The sequence below is a fragment of the Silene latifolia genome, chromosome 6 (genome assembly GCF_048544455.1).
Source record: "Silene latifolia isolate original U9 population chromosome 6, ASM4854445v1, whole genome shotgun sequence".
NCBI classification, from domain to species: Eukaryota; Viridiplantae; Streptophyta; class Magnoliopsida; order Caryophyllales; family Caryophyllaceae; genus Silene; species Silene latifolia.
In genome coordinates, this window is record NC_133531.1 from 43,980,145 (window position 1) to 43,998,882 (window position 18,738).

Consider the following 18,738-nt stretch of genomic DNA (forward strand, 5'->3'; position numbering starts at 1 on the left):
CAACTAATTTCTCAACAAATTTCATGATTTTAGCAGTCCATTTGGTATTATTAATCCAATTCTGAAAGTTCATTGCATCCTGAAAACACCAGAACAGTTAGTCAAATTCAAAGTCTCAGTCTTTGTATCAAGCCTGGGGTTTGACAGTGCAACACTAGTCATGCTTATAACGGACACTATTCGTCTTAAGCTTAAGATGAGTCAAATATCACCCCACATGAGTATATAAGACAAACCTTTTACCTCTTCATCTCACATGGATACATATTTGATCCGTCTTAAGCTTAAGATGAATAGTACCCAGTCTTAAACAAGAATTTGTGTACACAAAATGCATAGTTGGGAGTTGGGACCCATCGATTGGAGATGCACTAGCCTCAAACAATAGAGACTCAAGGCGCTTCTTCAGTACTTACCGTCGTCAACAATGGGACTACTCCAGCTCCAAAGATGGTTATGGAAGGGAATGGTGGGTTAGATATAGTAACCTCTACAGTAGTAATATGTAAAGAAATATTTGAATATATGCCCAACCTTCACTTATGACTGAATACAACTATACAAGTCTGTATTCTGATTGCACATAATATATGTGGCATCAAGAGTATCATTACAGGCTGCTATTGCATTTGGAAAAAGACGACTGGACATTTGACCAGTCATTTTGTCTCATTCATATTCCAAAACACCGGAGAACTGTGCTTTTCGGCTTCTAAATGGGAAAACATTATACAGACTACATGACGAAATGGTACCGATTATAAACAAGAAAACAAAATATAACTCCAGAGAACAATCAAATGGACTGACGCTTAAAAGCCGTTTAAGGTAAAACTCTGTATATCATAATACAAGAGAAGAGAATGAAACCCAGACAAAACCTGTTAATAGAAGTCTCAGTAGTCGAGAAGGACAAATAGTTTCAGAGATATAGCCGACTCATTTGATGTGGCTAAGACTAGAGTAATAAATCAAAGTTCTTTCTTCCAAGAACTGTGACAATTGTACAAATACTCTGATTAACAAACATAATGTGGGTTTTAAGAAAACCAAAGTGAAGAATCATAAATTCACATTGTGACATCAGAAGAAGCCACCCTCACCCCATGCACCATCTGATTTCGCATTGTGACCAGAAGGTTTTGAGCTCTGGTAGAAATTATCCAACCCGTCATCTTTTGGGTCGTCCCAGCCCGCCCAGTCATCATTACTATTGGATGCTCCACCCTTTCCGGAACCTTCCTTGGTATCTTTTTGGTCCCAGTCATCCCATGACGCCGAGTTAACAGAAGAAGATTGTGCGCCTCCTGATCCCTTGGATTCCTGTCTGAACTCCTGGTAGTATCCATTTCTTTCATTTTCTGTCTGATGGGGGTTCTCAGGTTTCCAGTTGACTCCAGTCTCCTTGGTAATTTCTTCAACCTTCTGAGTAGCCATTGCCATAACTCCTCTCATAATACCCCACGTCTTCTGGCCGATCTCTGAAGTCTTTGCAGTGACGACATTAACTGTTTCGTTGACCTTGTACTCGTACCCACCGTCTCGAACCTGTCAGAAGCATATTATTTATTAAATAATTGATCTTACATGATTGTGTTTTAAAATAACCAACAAATTATGAGAGACTAGTGATTGGGTTTTAAAATGCATCGTCTTATACAAAATCGTTTCCTCTAGTGATCAAACAGGGAAACTTCCGAGCTAATGACCAAGAATGATCCAAATTACAGTTTAGTTATTTCGTCTGTAACGTGATACCACTGATGAGAGAATTCATCTCTTTCACCCTTGTAGAAAGGGCATTCCTTTGTATATCTCAAAACTTCCTCCCACCATAATTTTAAGGGAAACTTGTTGTGTGTTACAAGTGAGGGGAAAAACCAGTATCGCAAGCAGTATACTGTAGGCAATGACAATCAAATTACCAATCATTTCTGCAGAGTCCAGCCAATAACCCATTAACGGTTGTGGGGACATTAACATGAGTCTTTGATACAAGAACAAGCAATGCAAATCACGCACTTGTAGGAGGATATGTGAGAGCATCGAAAAAGCAAGATGTTCTGGCAATTCGGAAAAGATATGTAAAGGCAAAAGACATCATTCTCAAATAGTTGCTACTTACAAAGCAAATAAAGCTAAACGGCATCTAACAAAAGGAATTAACTGCAGCATAAGACTTTAACATGATGTTCTCTCTCTTTCCTTCTTTCATACTCCCTCTATTCATATCCAAATACCATTTCCCTTTTACACGTTAGTCAATGCACAAATTGTAACATAAATATCTTTAATTTTACATTGTACAAAAATACAAATGTTTGATATTCTTATTGTTTTTACAAAGGTAAATCAAACAAGATCCCTCAAGACTATTTTTTCCCTTATATATTGGAAGTAATATCGAAGATTCTCTTTGCTTGTGAATAGTGTCAAAAAGGTGAATAGTGTGTTTGGATATGAATGGAGGGAGTATGAGGTAATAACAGCCGAGGCACCTAAGTTTGATTCTGAGCTAAAAGCACAGTGGGGCACAGCTAGCGGAAGGCCTAAGATATACTTCCTCTCTTCAAATCCATATATCCGAAAAATTCAAAATCTCTCTCACGCAAATGGTTGGACCAAGATGTATGGACTTGAATGGAGGGAACATTATAAACTATAATGCAGTCACACTTCAAAGACAACCACAACAACAAAAACAACATAAGAGCCTTAGTCCCAAAACAGTTTGGGGTCGGCCTACATGACTTTATCATTTGAAACCCTCAAAGGCGTCCAAAAGGGCTCAATAAAATACGGAGATTTAAATAGATTTGAAAAATCATAAAAGTATGACGACGACCACAACCACAACAACAAAATTTCTAATATAAAAGTACAAAATAAAAAAGAAAAATGGAATAGTAGAGTAAAAAGTAAATTCCAGTAACCTATGTAGTATTGAAAAATCTGTTGGATCGGTTATCCATACTAAAGAATGGGTTTCCACTATGTATGCAAGTCAAATGGCACCTTCCAAAATTTTTATACAAGAGCATATTTCAGCTATGTCAAAGTGCTTGGACATCAGAAGATCTAATAATTAGATCGGATAAAAGAAAGTTCTTTAGGGTAAAACAGTAACTTCTCTAGCAGTCCGAAGGAACATCTATTTCTCAGTTTCATACCTACTGCCGAGTAACTCTCAGGAAAGAATGCAGCACTCATACTGTCTTAATATGAAAATCCCCAAACCTTCTCTAGAGTAGTAAGAAAACTTTTTTCGAAACCAATAGATAGAGGAAAAATACAACAAAATTGATTTAACTGAAATGGTTAAATATGTTTATCATCTCCAATAGCACCGACTCGGTAGAACGCTTTGACAGCTAATCACAATTTCAGCATTCCCCCAATACCAATGCACAAATAGTCACAGACATGCAGAAATGCTAGCTACCATCCCCCATTTATTTCAATGAGCAAACAAAGTAATGATTATGGCATCTTTTCCACTCAAGTGAATCTATGAAGCAGCACACCACTGACTGAATAAGACTAGTGAAAACCAACTACAAGCCTCACGTCACTCTGGCTTAATGTGAAAGTACGAAACGAAGATGAAACATTGCCACCAAACGAATAATTAACACCTCAATCTTTTTCAGAAATCCCATTGGGTAGCATTGCATCACTGTCACCACGTGGAACAATCAGCTATAACTAAATTATCTTTTTAAATCTGATTACTCTTGAGAAACTTAACTACAGGGCAAAAACACCCACAAGCTTGATCAACAATTTAAAATCCAGCCTTCAAGAAATACAATCTCTCGTGGTTTAGCATGAAATACCAATTCACGGAATTAGTGCCCAGAGAACATTTTGTCCATGCCCGCTTAACTTAAATTGCTTGCATGATGATGGTCAACATTTATGCAGATAGCTGCAGCAGTGGTTATAGATAATGCTTCTACTCTCATTAAAGAAAGTTACAGAAATAACAAGGATCAATGTTGTCGATATTATCATTTGAGTGTCATACATTAAACAAACAGCAGAGATGAAGTCCCTAATATATTCAGTCTGGTACATGGTAGAGCAACTTCTTTTAATACTCTTTTATTCAGGTTAAACAATGTAACTTGGAATTACGCCATAATGACATGAATCCATAAATGAAAGCTCAACAAAAACGACCAGGCCACATAGTTCACAAGCAAATAAGAGGTAAATGTGGATAGATTTATCATAAGAACCAAATCAGAAGATGAGTATTAGCTGGAAAAAGTTTGCACAATGGAGATAAAAATTCATATAGGTGTAACTTGCAAGGGAAATTAACAAACATTAGTTTTAATAAAAAAAACATCACCAATCTCAATTAACAACAATTTCAAACCTTGGGTGTGTTTGGCTTGGGGGATTTGGAGGGGGGGATGAGAAATCCTTTGTATAGTTAGCAAAATGGAGGTGGAGGGATTTAGTGGGGAGGGCTCCTCCAAACCAAAATTATTTCCACTTCAACAAAGGAAAGACTTGGGAGGGAAAAACAGCTCCTCCATTCTGCCTCTCCTTCCCTCCTACCCCCTCTCCTCCTTTTCTCTCTTAGTTCCAAAATCCCTTGTTTGGATAACAAATGGGGTAAGAGGTAAATGAAGAGCGGGGGATTTGGAGAGATCCATTTTCCCTCCTCCAAGACTAATCAAAATCCCTCCAACAAATAAGAGATTTGGAGCGAAACCTCCTTTCCCCTCCCCTACCCATCCCTTCCTTTCCAACCACTTTTGCAGTCCAAACACACCGATAAGCCCTACGTATATCAAAATGGATGGTGAGAGTTTCCCTACCCAAATCCTTCCAACCCAAATTTGCTAACGAAACCAGGGAAATTGTGTCCCTCCTATTCCCCATCCTTCCCTTCCCTCTAATTCTCTTTATCCAAAAAAAGGGTAAATCAGAATAACTTGAAAGAGAATACACAAACCAAATCAGAGGTGTAGAGAAGTAAGGCTTATAGAATGCAGTCTTTCAAATTCATAGAAATAAACAAGTAATAGGGAATAGGAGAACAGCACAACTGATGATCAGATTTACCATCGATAATCAACGAAAGTATTTGGTGTGGAAGTAATAATAACTAAGTATACCTTGGAAGTGATCTCCTTTGTGCCTGCGTGCACAACACTAGCAGCAGACTGCGCCACCAACGACAATTTCCCAATCCCCTAATCAAATAGGCATCAAACACAAAAACCAAACTCAAATCATGAACAGAAATCACTACTGAACAAAATTGACGAATAAACAAATGAAATTTTAAAATTATAAAAAAAAAAAAAAAAAGCACCTGAGAAACAACAGAAAAAACATCACCCTGAGGGTTATTATTAATCCTAGAAGTAGGAGCAGGGTTTGATCCAAAGCCAACATATTTTCCACCCTGAGACGGCGGCAATCCCTCCGGCCGCGTCTCATTCTCGGCCAACTTCCTAGCGAAAAAAGTATCCTTATCCGCAGCGGACGCCTCCAATTGCGCTCTGGTATATATATCCCCTGACGACCTCGATTTGGTGGGACCATTATTATTACTACTACTACCATTCCCATAATTATAATTATTATTACCAGAAACAGCATTATGTCTAAACTCCCCAACACTCTGATTCTTCCTGATATGATCCCCGCTACTGGACGATCGAAACGAATCCTCGGCATCCCAGCTATCCCATCCGCCACCGCCACTAATCGGCAGCTTCTTGGAGGTCTCCTTGACGACAGGGGGATCGCGCCAGGGGCGGCCATCAGCAAGAGCGGAAATACGATCACGATAGACCGACGCAGCATTGGAATTGTACTTGGCGACGATATCGGTATCCTTAGAGATACCATATCGAGCAAGGAAGGCGTTGAGGGAGTCATTACCGCCAGACTCCATCTTCTTAAGTTGGATCTCAGACCAGGAATCCATGGTAACCGATCTGACGAAACTGATGTGGACACCGAGACCGCGATGTTTACCGGAACATTCGAGACACATGAAAATTCCGTATGAGACGGAAGCCCATTGAGGGTTCTTTTGAGGACAGTCTACGCAGGTTTTGTTGCCTGGTTGAGATTGTAAGTCACGGAGCCTCCTTGATGCCCCTGCCATGGCTGCGATCGTACGAGGGTTGGTGCAGGGAGATCTGAGGAGGAAGATGATATGAGATCACCGACAGGGTTGTTGTCGCTGTATAAATTGGAGGTACATGTGCTTTTCTTTTCTATTATTGCTGTCGTTTTGGGGGAATTAGGCTGCCTGCCTGGCTCTACTTGATTTTCTTCCTTGCCGTTTTTTTTTTTTTTCTTTTTACTGTATTTTTTTCTTTTTTTCTTATTTCCCCTCTTCTAACTTGATTGATTGATGTTGTCAACCCAAATTTAGTCGCCCAATTTTGAATAGAGTAAATTATCAATTACACCCACGTCAAATACACATTTTTACATTTACTCTCACGTCAATTTTTTTTATTAAATTACACCCAAGTTAATAGCTCAGGTTATAATTTGCACCCAAGGCCATTTTCAGGTGAAAAAATTAATAAAATGACGATTTTGCCCCTGCATTTATTTTCTTCTTCATTCATGCTTCTCTTTCATCTTCTCAATAACCATCATTTCATTGCTCCCTCTACATCAAACAAATTTCTATGCAACAGTTTCTACATCAAACAAATTCTTAAACCCAATATTTAAAAAATAGTTGGCGAAAACCCACCCAAGAATATTACGCTTTCCCCAACTCAAATTGATCAATGTCAATTAATCTTTTAACGGAGACATCAACCCGGATATACCGTCACCTTTGTCTTTGCGTCCTAAAATCGTCTTTGATCGAGAGCACGCTCCAAAGGCTAGCAGACATTCAATCGCATAATATGATCTCGTATTCACCATCGCTAACCGTCCAGTGACGCCTAAGCGGTCAACATGAGCTTAGGTTAAGATAATCAATATAATTCATATGGCACAAAGGGCAATCAACAAAAACCCGATAACAAAGTTCTACTCAAATCGGCCCGATCTTGACGTAAACCCTTTGCAAAATGAGGTCGCATCAACCTAACATACAATCCGTTTTTGGCGGCCAAAGTGTCATGGGTTCCTTCCTCGACTATCCTACCCCCATTAAGTACGACAATATTGTCTACGTGTCTCATCATCGCGACTCGTGGGCTATGAGAATTGTTGTTTTATTTCCCATTATTAATGTATCCGAGCTTCTGAACCACTCTACTAGATTCTCGATTCTATGGCCGAGCTTGCCTCATCTAACAACAAAATGGGTGCATTTTTTAATACCACTCTAGCTATAGCAATTATTTGTTTTTGTCCAGTGTCAAATCTACACCCCTCATACCAACATGAGTGTCATAGCCATGAGGTAAGTCTGCGATGAAGTGATGAGCATTTGCAATCCTAGCCGCCTCTTTCATTTCGACTTCACTAGCATTGTGCCTTGCATATATGATATTTTCTCTTATTGTAGTTGAGAAGATCACCGGTTCTGCTTGAACTAACCCGAGATGGCTTCTAAGCCATCTCAAGTTGAATTGCTTTAGATCTCTTCCATCCAGGAAAACTTGACCAAACAATCGGGTCATAAAACCTTTGTATAAGAGATATTATAGTGCTCTTTCCCGACCTCGAAACTCCCACGACAAATGACAGTTTGACCACCGCCGACTTTCAAACTGAAATTGCTCCGCACCAAAACTTCTTCGGGTCCAATTTCGCCAACACATTGCTCACATAAATCTTCCTTTGTGTATACTTCCTCTATTTCGAATTGATGAGGGATAAATTAAATTGGGGATTTGGGGACTTTCTCTATTTCGAATTGATATAAATTAAATTGGGGATTTGGGGAAGATGAGAGCGAAATTAAATTGGGGAAGATGAGTATGAAGGGGAAAAAACAAACTGACAAGTAAGAAGAAGGAAGGGAGGGCAAAAATGTCCTAAAATCAATTTTCTACCCAGAAAATTTGAATTTTGACGGAAAAGTGGCCGGATTCCGATATTGGGTGCAATTTGTAAACTGAGCTATTAACTTGAGTGTAATTTAATAAAAAAATTTGACGTGGGAGTAAATGTAAAAATGTGTATTTGACGTGGGTGTAATTGATAATTTACTCTTTTGAATAATCCGATTACCGTAGAGACTAGAGACCATCCAAATCCACTTTTCAATGCACTAGAAATATTGAGCGTTCTCTTCGTGAATCCTTTAGAGGCATTTTTCATATGAACGAGGAAGCTCATTTGGGTAAGTATTTAGGATGTCCTATAATTGATAGCAGAGTGACTAAAAATACTTTCGAGAACATTATTCAATCTTCTTTCACTCAATTATCGAAATGGAAAGCGAATTCTCTATCTCAAGCAGGTAGACTAGTTCTTGTCAATGCTAATTTAGCCGCAAAGGGAACTTTTCAGATGCAAAGCTTCCTCCTCCCTTCATCGATCCATAATAGATTAGATAAGATTAATAGAGACTTTCTTTGGAATAAGAATCCTTCCCAACGTTCTCCTATTTTGGTTGGTTGGCATAAAGTTTGTTTACCAAAGTCGGTTGGTGGTTTAGGAATTAAATCTTCTGAAGCAGCTAATAAAGCTCTTCAAATGAAACTTTTATGGAAAATTCTTATGTATAAGGAAAGTATATGGGTCAAAGTGGTATCTAAAAAATACTTGAGAAATTGTTCACTATTTGATCATAAGCCTAATTCAGCCTCTTCTTGGCAATGGCGTAAACTAATGAGTCTTCGGACTCTATTTAGAAAAGGACTGAGATGGTGATACGGGAGTAAGTGATCAATTATTATTTGACGTAAATGACGAAGAAGTTCTTTTAAGTACTACAAATTGGACTTATTCATTTGGGGTGAATTCAAGTCTAAGTCATATTGCCTTGATTAATGAAGATTATTTTAATGGACCAATCGCTTAATGGAAGTGATTGAAAAACTCCTTATCTTCTCAACATATTGTTGACATATTAAATAAAGTAGGGAGTTTCTTTAGTAATTTAAGTATGGGAGTTTACAAAACTTAAAATGCAGAGTTATCTCAATGCAACGCATTACAAGTTGGATGAAAACAGAAGGCTTATTCAATTGAGTTAATTGTGGTAACTCATGAAGTTTTAGTAATCTCGCAAGTTTATTTGAGATAAATAAATTACATATGTTAAATGTAATAAGTGTTGTACGTTTTTATGTTTACGTACATTCATTTCTTAAATCACTATAAATAAGTGATGTTGTAATTGATTATAATCATCAAATTTTTAATACAAATTACACATTGAAGTTCTCGTTGAATTTTAATACAAGAGTTGAGAAGTAATTCAATTCTATTTTGGTTTTCTAGCTGCGGTTGGTGAAATCAATCGTTTAATTATTAGGCAAGGTCGTCTAATATTAAGCACCCCATTTTGTATAAATTCAAGGTCGAATTTGTGCAATCATATCTTTAATTTTTATTTTCTATTTAATTATAAATATAAAACCCACAAAAAAAGTGCTTTATTTATATATTTCCACTTTGTGGAAACCATAAAATATTTAACGCTTCCGCTAACGTATCATCTGGTATCAGAGCTTCGGCTCTTGATTTCCTAACCAAGTGATAATGGTGAACGGTGACGAAGATGCAAATGCAAGGCGTAATAGGGAGATTGCTGTCCTTCTTGAAAACTTCCATTCGCAAGCTACAATTTTAGAAGAATTACGAGACTTGGTCCTCAAGGATCGTAGTAGTAGATCACCTCCGCGACATTACGAAGAACCAAGGCGCAATGTCGATGATCTCAAAGTAAATGAATTGCCAGAAGTTAATGGAGGAACAGATCCGGAAAATTATTTGGAGTGGGAACGTAAGATTGAACGTATGTTTGAATTTAAAGATCTCAGCGATGAAAAATGCTGCAAGTATGCTATCTTAAAGCTTGTGAGAAATGCATCACTTTGGTATGAGAATTTAAAAATTCAAAGAGCACGTGAAAACAAAGAAAAGATAAATTCTTGGGAGACCTTGAAACGCAAATTGCGTAAAAGGTATGTTCCAAAAAATTACAAACAAGATCTTTATCGAAGGGCCGCTGATTTGGTTCAAGGATCTTTAAGTGTGCATGAATACATTTCTGAATTTGAGAAAGTTACTATGATGTGTGATGTGAATGGACTAGAAGAACAAAAGATGGCACGATTTATGAGAGGCTTAAATCGACCTATTGCAAATGTAGTCGATATGTATCCATATGTTTCTTTTGATGATCTATGTTCATTATCTCTTAAAGTTGAGAAACAACAAAAGACTGCTCGTACCGCTTCATTTGGTACTAAAAGCACAACTTGGAGTAAGAATGAAGGTACGTCAAAATTTGGAGGTTCTGGCTCGAGTTCTAAACCTCAATTACCACCCAAACCAGAAGCTGGTAGTTCACATGCAAAAGGTAAAGAGCGTGACTTGAGTAAAATTCGTTGTTTTAAATGTCAAGGCTTTGGTCACTATCAAAGCGAGTGCCCAAACAAACGTATTGTTACTTTACGTGATGCAATTGAAATAAGGGATGAGATATATGAAGAATTAGAAGAAAAGGAAGAAGAAGTTGAAACAGATGAGGAAATTGAAACTGAGGGATTTGAGGCTCCTATTGGAGGGGAGTCTTTGGTAATTCGACGCTCTTTACATGCCAAACTTGAACCTATTGATACTGAACAAAGAGAACAACTTTTTCACACTCGATGTCTTGTAAAAGGTAAATGGTGTAATGTGATAATTGATGGGGGAAGCTGCACAAATGTTGCTTCAACTGAAATGGTGAACAAGCTGTCTTTGAACACTCATAATCATCCTAAACCTTATAAACTTCATTGGTTGAATGATGGTAATGAGGTAAAAGTAACAAAACAAACTCTTGTGAATTTTGCTATGGGTTCTTACGAAGATGAAATATTGTGTGATGTGGTGCCTATGGATGCTTGTCATCTCTTATTAGGTCGTCCTTGGCAATCTGACCGTAATGTCACTCACAGGGGACGCTCTAATGTGTATTCCTTATTGGTTGGTGGTAAGAAAATCGAATTGAAACCTATGTCTCCTAAGGACATAAGAACCACTATGAGTAAGAGTAAAAAACCAGGCTTAATAACAATTGCAAGTGCTAAAGATTTTGACAGGGAATTGAATAAAGGAGGTCAAGTTTTCTCTATTTTTGTCAAAGAGGGAGAAAATGAAAAAAATAGTTCTTTGGAGGTTCAACCTTTACTCCAACCCCTGATGGAGAAATTTCATGATGTATTTCCGGAGGATCTACCACCAGGCCTTCCACCAATGAGAGGAATTGAGCATCAAATTGATTTGATTCCCGGTGCTGCATTACCTAACAAAGCACCTTATAGATGCAATCCTGATGAGACAAAGGAGTTACAAAGGCAAATTGAGGAACTTATAGAGCGTGGTTATGTGCGAGAAAGTTTAAGTCCGTGTGCAGTACCTGCACTTCTTGTTCCAAAGAAAGACGGTACGTGGCGTATGTGTATTGATAGTAGAGCTGTCAACAATATTACTATCAAATATCGTTTTCCTATTCCTCGTTTGGATGATATGCTTGATGAATTACATGGGTCAGTTATATTTTCCAAGATTGATTTGCGTAGTGGCTATCACCAAATCAGAATGCGTGAAGGAGACGAATGGAAAACCGCATTTAAGACAAAGCATGGTTTATATGAGTGGTTGGTTATGCCATTTGGGCTTACTAACGCACCTAGCACATTTATGTGATTGATGAATGAGGTATTGAGATCTTTCATTGGTAAATTTGTTGTGGTTTACCTTGATGATATCCTTGTGTACAGCAAAAATACGGAAGAACACTTGAACCATTTGCAGCAAGTGTTTGAAGTCTTAAGGAAGCAAAAATTATATGCCAAGTTGGAGAAATGTAGTTTTATGGTGCCTAGTGTTGTGTTTCTTGGATATGTGGTATCTAAAGATGGAGTTGCCGTTGACCAATCAAAAGTTGAAGCTATTCGTTCATGGCCTACACCAACAAATGTGACAGAAGTAAGATCATTTCATGGTTTAGCTTCTTTTTATCGTCGATTTATTCGCAATTTCAGCACTATTATGAGTCCTATAACTGAATGTTTAAAGAAAGGATCATTTGAATGGAACGACCAAGCTCAACGCGCATTTGATGAGGTAAAGCGAAAGTTATGTGAAACACCTATCCTAGCATTACCTGATTTTTCTAATCCATTTGAAGTTCAATGTGACGCTAGTGGAGTAGGTATTGGAGCTGTTTGCTTCAAGGTGGGCGCCCAATTGCTTACTTTTCTGAAAAACTTGGTGGAGCAAGATGCAATTATTCGACGTATGATAAGGAATTTTATTCAATTGTGAGAGCTCTTGATCATTGGAGTCATTATTTGAGGCCTAATCATTTTTTGTTATATTCTGATCATGAAGCATTGAAACATATAAATGGCCAACACAAACTTAACTCACGCCATGCTAAGTGGGTTGAATTTTTGCAGTCCTTTAATTTTTCATCAAAATATAAGGATGGTAAAAGTAATGTCGTCGCTGATGCATTGTCTAGGCGTTATACGCTCCTAACTACACTTAATGTGAGACTTCTTGGATTTGAGATGTTAAAAGCTTACTACAAGAACGACGTGGATTTTGCTGATATTGTTTCTACATGTAAACATGGTGTTCTGAAAGACTACTCACTACAAGATGATTTTCTTTTTAAAAGGAATCGCTTGTGTGTTCCTAAATGTCCAGTTCGTGAGTTATTAGTACGAGAAGCTCATGGAGGAGGTGTTGCAAGTCACTTTGGTGTTTCTAAAACACTTGATATTTTACATGAACATTTTTATTGGCCGAAGATGCAGGGAGATGTTCAAAGTTTAATTGCTAAGTGTGTTACATGTCAAATGGCTAAGAGCAAATTCACACCTGGAGAGTATTTGCCATTGCCTATTCCCAAGCATCCATGGGAAGATATTTCGATGGATTTCATTGTTGCTCTCCCTAGGACACCAAGAGGGAAGGATGCAATTATGGTGGTTGTCGATCGATTTTCTAAAATGGCTCATTTCATTGCTTGCCATAAAACTGATGATGCCTCACATGTTGCTGATTTGTATTTTCGCGAGATAGTTCGTTTACATGGGATACCTAAAACCATTGTTTCTGATCGAGACTCTAAGTTTTTGAGCTATTTCTGGAATACTCTATGGAGAAAGTTGGGTGCCAAGTTATTATTTAGTACTTCACACCACCCGCAAACGGATGGGCAAACTGAAGTTACTAACCGAATTTTGGGTACTTTGCTTCGAGGTTTGGTGAGTAAAACACAAAGGGATTGGGATTTAAAGTTAGCTCATGCTGAGTTTAATTTGCTTATAACAGGTCACCTACATTTGCTACTAAGCATTCTCCATTTGAAGTTGTTTATGGTATTAATCCATATTTACCACTTGATTTAATTCCTTTGCCAAAAGATGAAATAATGCACAAGGATGCTGAGGCAAAACTAAATTCTATGATGGAGTTACATGAACAAGTCCGCAAGAGAATTGAGGTTGTTAATGAAACATACAAGAGAAAATCTAACAAGCACCGAAAGCCCAAAGTGTTCGATAATGGTGATTTGGTTTGGTTACATCTTAGAAAAGAAAGATTTCCAAGTAAAAGGAAAAACAAGAAAATGCCTCGAGCAGAAGGTCCATATAAAATTATTAAGCGTGTGAATGATAATGCTTACAAGTTAGAGTTACCAGGTGATTACGGTGTTCATGCTACATTCAATGTTGGTGATTTATCTCCTTACTTAGATGATGACGGTCTTGCAGAATTGAGGTCAATTCCTTTTCAAGAGGGAGAGGATGATATGGGAGTAAGTGATCAATTATTATTTGACGTAAATGACAAAGAAGTTCTTTTAAGTACTACAAATTGGACTTATTCATTTGGGGTGAATTCAAGTCTAAGTCATATTGCCTTGATTAATGAAGATTATTTTAATGGACCAATCGCTTAATGAAAGTGATTGAAAAACTCCTTATCTTCTCAACATATTGTTGACATATTAAATAAAGTAGGGAGTTTCTTTAGTAATTTAAGTATGGGAGTTTACAAAACTTAAAATGCAGAGTTATCTCAATGCAACGCATTACAAGTTGGATGAAAACAGAAGGCTTATTCAATTGAGTTAATTGTGGTAACTCATGAAGTTTTAGTAATCTCGCAAGTTTATTTGAGATAAATAAATTACATATGTTAAATGTAATAAGTGTTGTACGTTTTCATGTTTACGTACATTCATTTCTTAAATCACTATAAATAAGTGATGTTGTAATTGATTATAATCATCAAATTTTTAATACAAATTACACATTGAAGTTCTCGTTGAATTTTAATACAAGAGTTGAGAAGTAATTCAATTCTATTTTGGTTTTCTAGCTGCGGTTGGTGAAATCAATCGTTTAATTATTAGGCAAGGTCGTCTAATATTAAGCACCCCATTTTGTATAAATTCAAGGTCGAATTTGTGCAATCATATCTTTAATTTTTTTTCTATTTAATTATAAATATAAAACCCACAAAAAAAGTGCTTTATTTATATATTTCCACTTTGTGGAAACCATAAAATATTTAATGCTTCCGCTAACGTATCAGATGGCAGGTAGGTAATGGTAGCAACATTAAGTTTTGGTCTGATAATTGGGTTTTTTCACACCCACTTACAAGCAGTATGGTTGATGATGATAGTAACCGTGATCTTAATCTTTTGGTTAAAGATTTCATAACCTCAGACAAGCAATGGGATGTTTGTAAATTATCCAGTTTAGTGAATAACGATATTGTTAATCAGATTACTAACATTCCAGTGCCACATAATGATATTCCAGATACCCTAATTTGGGGGTTGTCCGTAGATGGAAATTTCTCTACCAAAACAGCAACTTGGTTAGTGCAAGGTTTGTTCGATCAAGCTCTTGGCAAATGTGAATTTTAGTGGATTTGGAAATTGAATATTCCTCCTAAATTGAAATTTTTTCTTTGGAAAGCTTGTGTTGATGACCTTCCAATGAAAAGTAGACTTCTCAAGAGTCATATTGATGTCCCACCTCATTGTGTTCTGTGCAACAACCCTATTGAAAACAAAGATCATTTCTTTTACGAATGTCCCTTGATTAGGTCTGTCATCCAAGACCTGAACATTATTAGTTTCAACGAGTTTTTGTTAAATTATGATACTATTATAAGTCAAAGTTTTCTAACGAAACTTAATTATCTCAAGGATTTAATTTCAAAAGATGACTTTATAAAGATTATCTTTATTTGGTGGAATGCATGGTTCCATAGAAATGATATTATCTTTAATAATGTTAATTTAAGTATCAGCAAACTTATTACTTTATGTAATAATAACACTAAGACATGGAATGTGACTAGATTTAAGGATCTCAACAATCCCGAGGTAGAAGAGTCAGCTAGAAACAATTCTAGTAAGGAAGAGATTTGGTGGGAAAAACCTACAAACGGTTTCCTAAAGCTAAATTTTGACGGATCGAGAATAGAAGGTAATAAAGCCGCTTTAGGATATTCTTTAAGAGATCATAATGGTAAAGTCGTTTTGTTGGGAGCAAAAATGTGCGGATCCAATAGTATCCTTGTTGCGGAAGCACTTGCTTTAAAAGAAGGTATTTTAGCAGCTAAATACTTAGGAATCTCAAAGTTAATTGCGGAGGGTGATAACTTATGTGTTATTAACTCGATTCGAGGTACTTGGCAAATTCCGTGGGAAATTTCTAGTATTATCAAGGATGTGAAATTAGACCTTCATTTTTTCGATGAAGTGATAATTAAACATTGCTTTCGTGAAGCCAACAAGGTTGCTGACTTCATGGCTTCAGTTGGACATTCATGTCCAACTCTTTCGAGGTGGTTTGATAGCCGGTGGCTTCAACTTACCTCCCTCATTCGAAAGGATGAGATAGGTTGGTCCTACCCTAGAGGATCAACCTAATTTTCTTACCTAATCAAAAAAAAAAAAAATCTAAGTCGCCAATACAAGGTCACTTGAGCAAATTTTGGTGATCCCATTCCGCACTTTTTTTTTTCTTTTTTTTTGATTAGTAATAAAACTAGATTGATCCTCTAGAAAATGACCAACTTATCTCATCCTTTCGAATGATAGAGGTAAGTTGAAGCCACCGGCTTTCAAACCACCTCGAGAGGTTTGGACATGAGCGTCCAATAGAAGCCATAAAGTCGGCAACTTTGTTAACTTCACGAAAGCAATGTTTAATTATCACTTCATCAAAGAACTGAAGATCTAATTTTACATCCTTGATAATACTAGAAAATTCCCAAGAAATTTGCTAAGTACTACGTATTGAGTTGATAACACATAAATTATCACCTTCTACAATTAACTTCGAGATTCCTAAGTATTTAGCTGCTAAAATGCCTTCTTTTAAAGTGAGAGCTTCAGCAACAAGAATACTATTAGATCCGCACTTTTTTGCTCCTAGCAAAACGACTTTTCCATTATGATCTCTTATAGAATATCCTAGAGCAGCTTTATTACCATATATTTTTGATTCGTCAAAATTTAGCTTTAGAAACCCATTTTTAGGTTTCTCCCACCAAATTTCTTCCTTTCTAGCAGTATTTCTAACTGACACGTCTTTATCAGGATTGTTAAGATCCTTATGTCTAGTCTCATTCCAAATCTTGATGCTATTATTACATAAAAGAATAATTTTGCTAATTCCGCACTTTGTTTTAGTTGGGCTAGGTACTTCTCACAACCTTTCTCTCACTTCCTCTTCTACTTATTTCTTGGAACGGATCACAGACTTCTAACGAAATAGTGTCGTCAGAAATGAGAATTTGTGTTGATTTGATGGGTGACAACTGACAAGCGCACACGGATACCGATAATGTCGTTCGTCGTGGGTTATGGGACAGTTGAGGGCATCACATGCTCCACTTATAACCACAATAGCAATAATACTTTAGAGTTTCTCACTCTCCCTCAATAAGCATTTCATATTCTTTTTCTTTAAAATTTCATGCTCAACTCGGTATTCCGAGTTCTTGCGTTCCATTGACATTAAAAACCTCTACAACACGACCCTAGATCAAAGATCCCTCCATTAATATTTTGTAGTTTACTAACTTCAATATTAATTTAATATTATTATTTTTTTGCGGAATTCCACGTTATACCTACCTCCCCATCAACAACAACAATTCCAACCCCCTTCATTCATTGAACCGTCAAACCCCAACAATTCCAACCCATTTCATTCATGTGGGAAGGAGAGAGTAATTTTAAAAGGTATTTTGGACTTTGTTGGGGCTTTTATATAATCATATGCTTCTTTTGTTGGAGTATGTGTCCTCAACAATAGTGCGATCACATTATTGAAACTCATAATAAGAATACATAAAGGGATGATTCATTTTATAAGTCAACTGGTCAACATTAATCGGTAATGATTGGCTGACTAGAGTTTGACATTGCTGTCGTTTATACGGTGATGATCAGTTGATCCCTAAAGGTCACACTTGAGTGACGATCCCCTTAATAGATAAAATTAATTAATTGTATATTGATACAAATTAATTAATTCCTTAAAATTTGAACAATTCACGTATGTGAGTAAGAATATGAATTTTATTGTAATTCGATTAAATGAGATTCGTTTCAGTAATTAAGATGTTATATTACTAAAATTTTTTTTATGAAACAATTAAATTAAGAATGAACGGTTAATTATAATTGCAATGTATTGTAGATTATATTAACATGAACCATTTTATTTACTTGTAATTGTGAATTACTAGTCAATTGTTGTATATAATTAAATTAATATATGTAATGATATTTAATTGTTAAATATGCATTAATATTATTAATAACATGTCACACATTATATGACAAAATTACAAATTAACAAAAATAAAATGGACTTCATATTACATATGGGGCACCGGTTTTTATGGGTGTGTAAGGTTATATGGTTAATTGTTTTTAATTAGAGACAGCACAATGATTAAACTTTAAAGACTAGCCTACACCCTAGCTTTGTTTTGAGAAGAACAAAAGAAAAAGTAAAGGGCATGCATTGACTCTATGGCCTCCCTCCCCAACGGTTTTCTCCTCCTATAAGGAGAATAAGAGCATGTACATTGAAGAGTATGGTTTCATCCTCTTATTTTTTCTCTTTCATTCTATATTTTTGACACATCATACTCTCCTTCATTTACATCACTTTCCACTATCTCCTTCCTCTTTCTCTCTTTGTGTCCACATCAAAGAGGATGCTACCTTCCTCTCCTCTTTCACCATTTAAGTATAATTTTATCTCTTATTTGGCACAAGGGCCAAGACAAGAACATCCTCTATTTATAGAGGATGTCATCCTCTTCCTCTTCAAAGAGGATGCTAAGAGTATGTACCCACATTGAAGAGGACATCCTCTTAGCACTCTCTCTCATCTAAGAGGATGGCCCATCCTCTTCAATGTGGGTGCTCTAAGGATTGTTCTTATTGATCTTATCATTCATTCTTACATTTGACACTTCTTACTCTTCTCCCCTTTTTCGCTAAAAATTAAGTTTGAGAAAATATTGTTCAAAGATCTAATTTTAGATTACTATAGTAGTAATAAGAAA

At 36.5% G+C, this 18,738-nt stretch overlaps 1 protein-coding gene and 1 pseudogene across 1 annotated transcript; one reads left to right on the forward strand and one right to left on the reverse strand.

Moving 5' to 3' along the window:
• Positions 1-780: 780 nt before the first annotated feature.
• On the reverse strand, positions 781-6,374 carry LOC141586772 (putative ADP-ribosylation factor GTPase-activating protein AGD6). The gene is made up of 3 exons (XM_074408100.1): positions 5,333-6,374; positions 5,133-5,210; positions 781-1,548 (listed from the first exon to the last, which is right to left on the reverse strand). Exons 1-3 carry the CDS (start codon positions 6,134-6,136, stop codon positions 1,084-1,086), a joined length of 1,347 nt encoding a protein of 448 aa, XP_074264201.1. The 5' UTR covers positions 6,137-6,374; the 3' UTR covers positions 781-1,083.
• Positions 6,375-9,660: 3,286 nt separating this feature from the next.
• LOC141588026 (uncharacterized) lies at positions 9,661-14,086 on the forward strand (annotated as a pseudogene).
• The last annotated feature ends 4,652 nt before the right edge of the window (positions 14,087-18,738 follow it).

Coding starts and splice junctions, on each gene's coding strand:
- LOC141586772 (XM_074408100.1), bottom strand. CDS start 6,136: ATGGCAGGGGCATCAAGGAGGCTCCGTGACTTACAATCTCAACCAGGC. Junction 5,211..5,332: donor TTTTTTCTGTTGTTTCTCAG/GTGCTTTTTTTT, acceptor CTATTTGATTAG/GGGATTGGGAAATTGTCGTT. Junction 1,549..5,132: donor CAAAGGAGATCACTTCCAAG/GTATACTTAGTT, acceptor TGCTTCTGACAG/GTTCGAGACGGTGGGTACGA.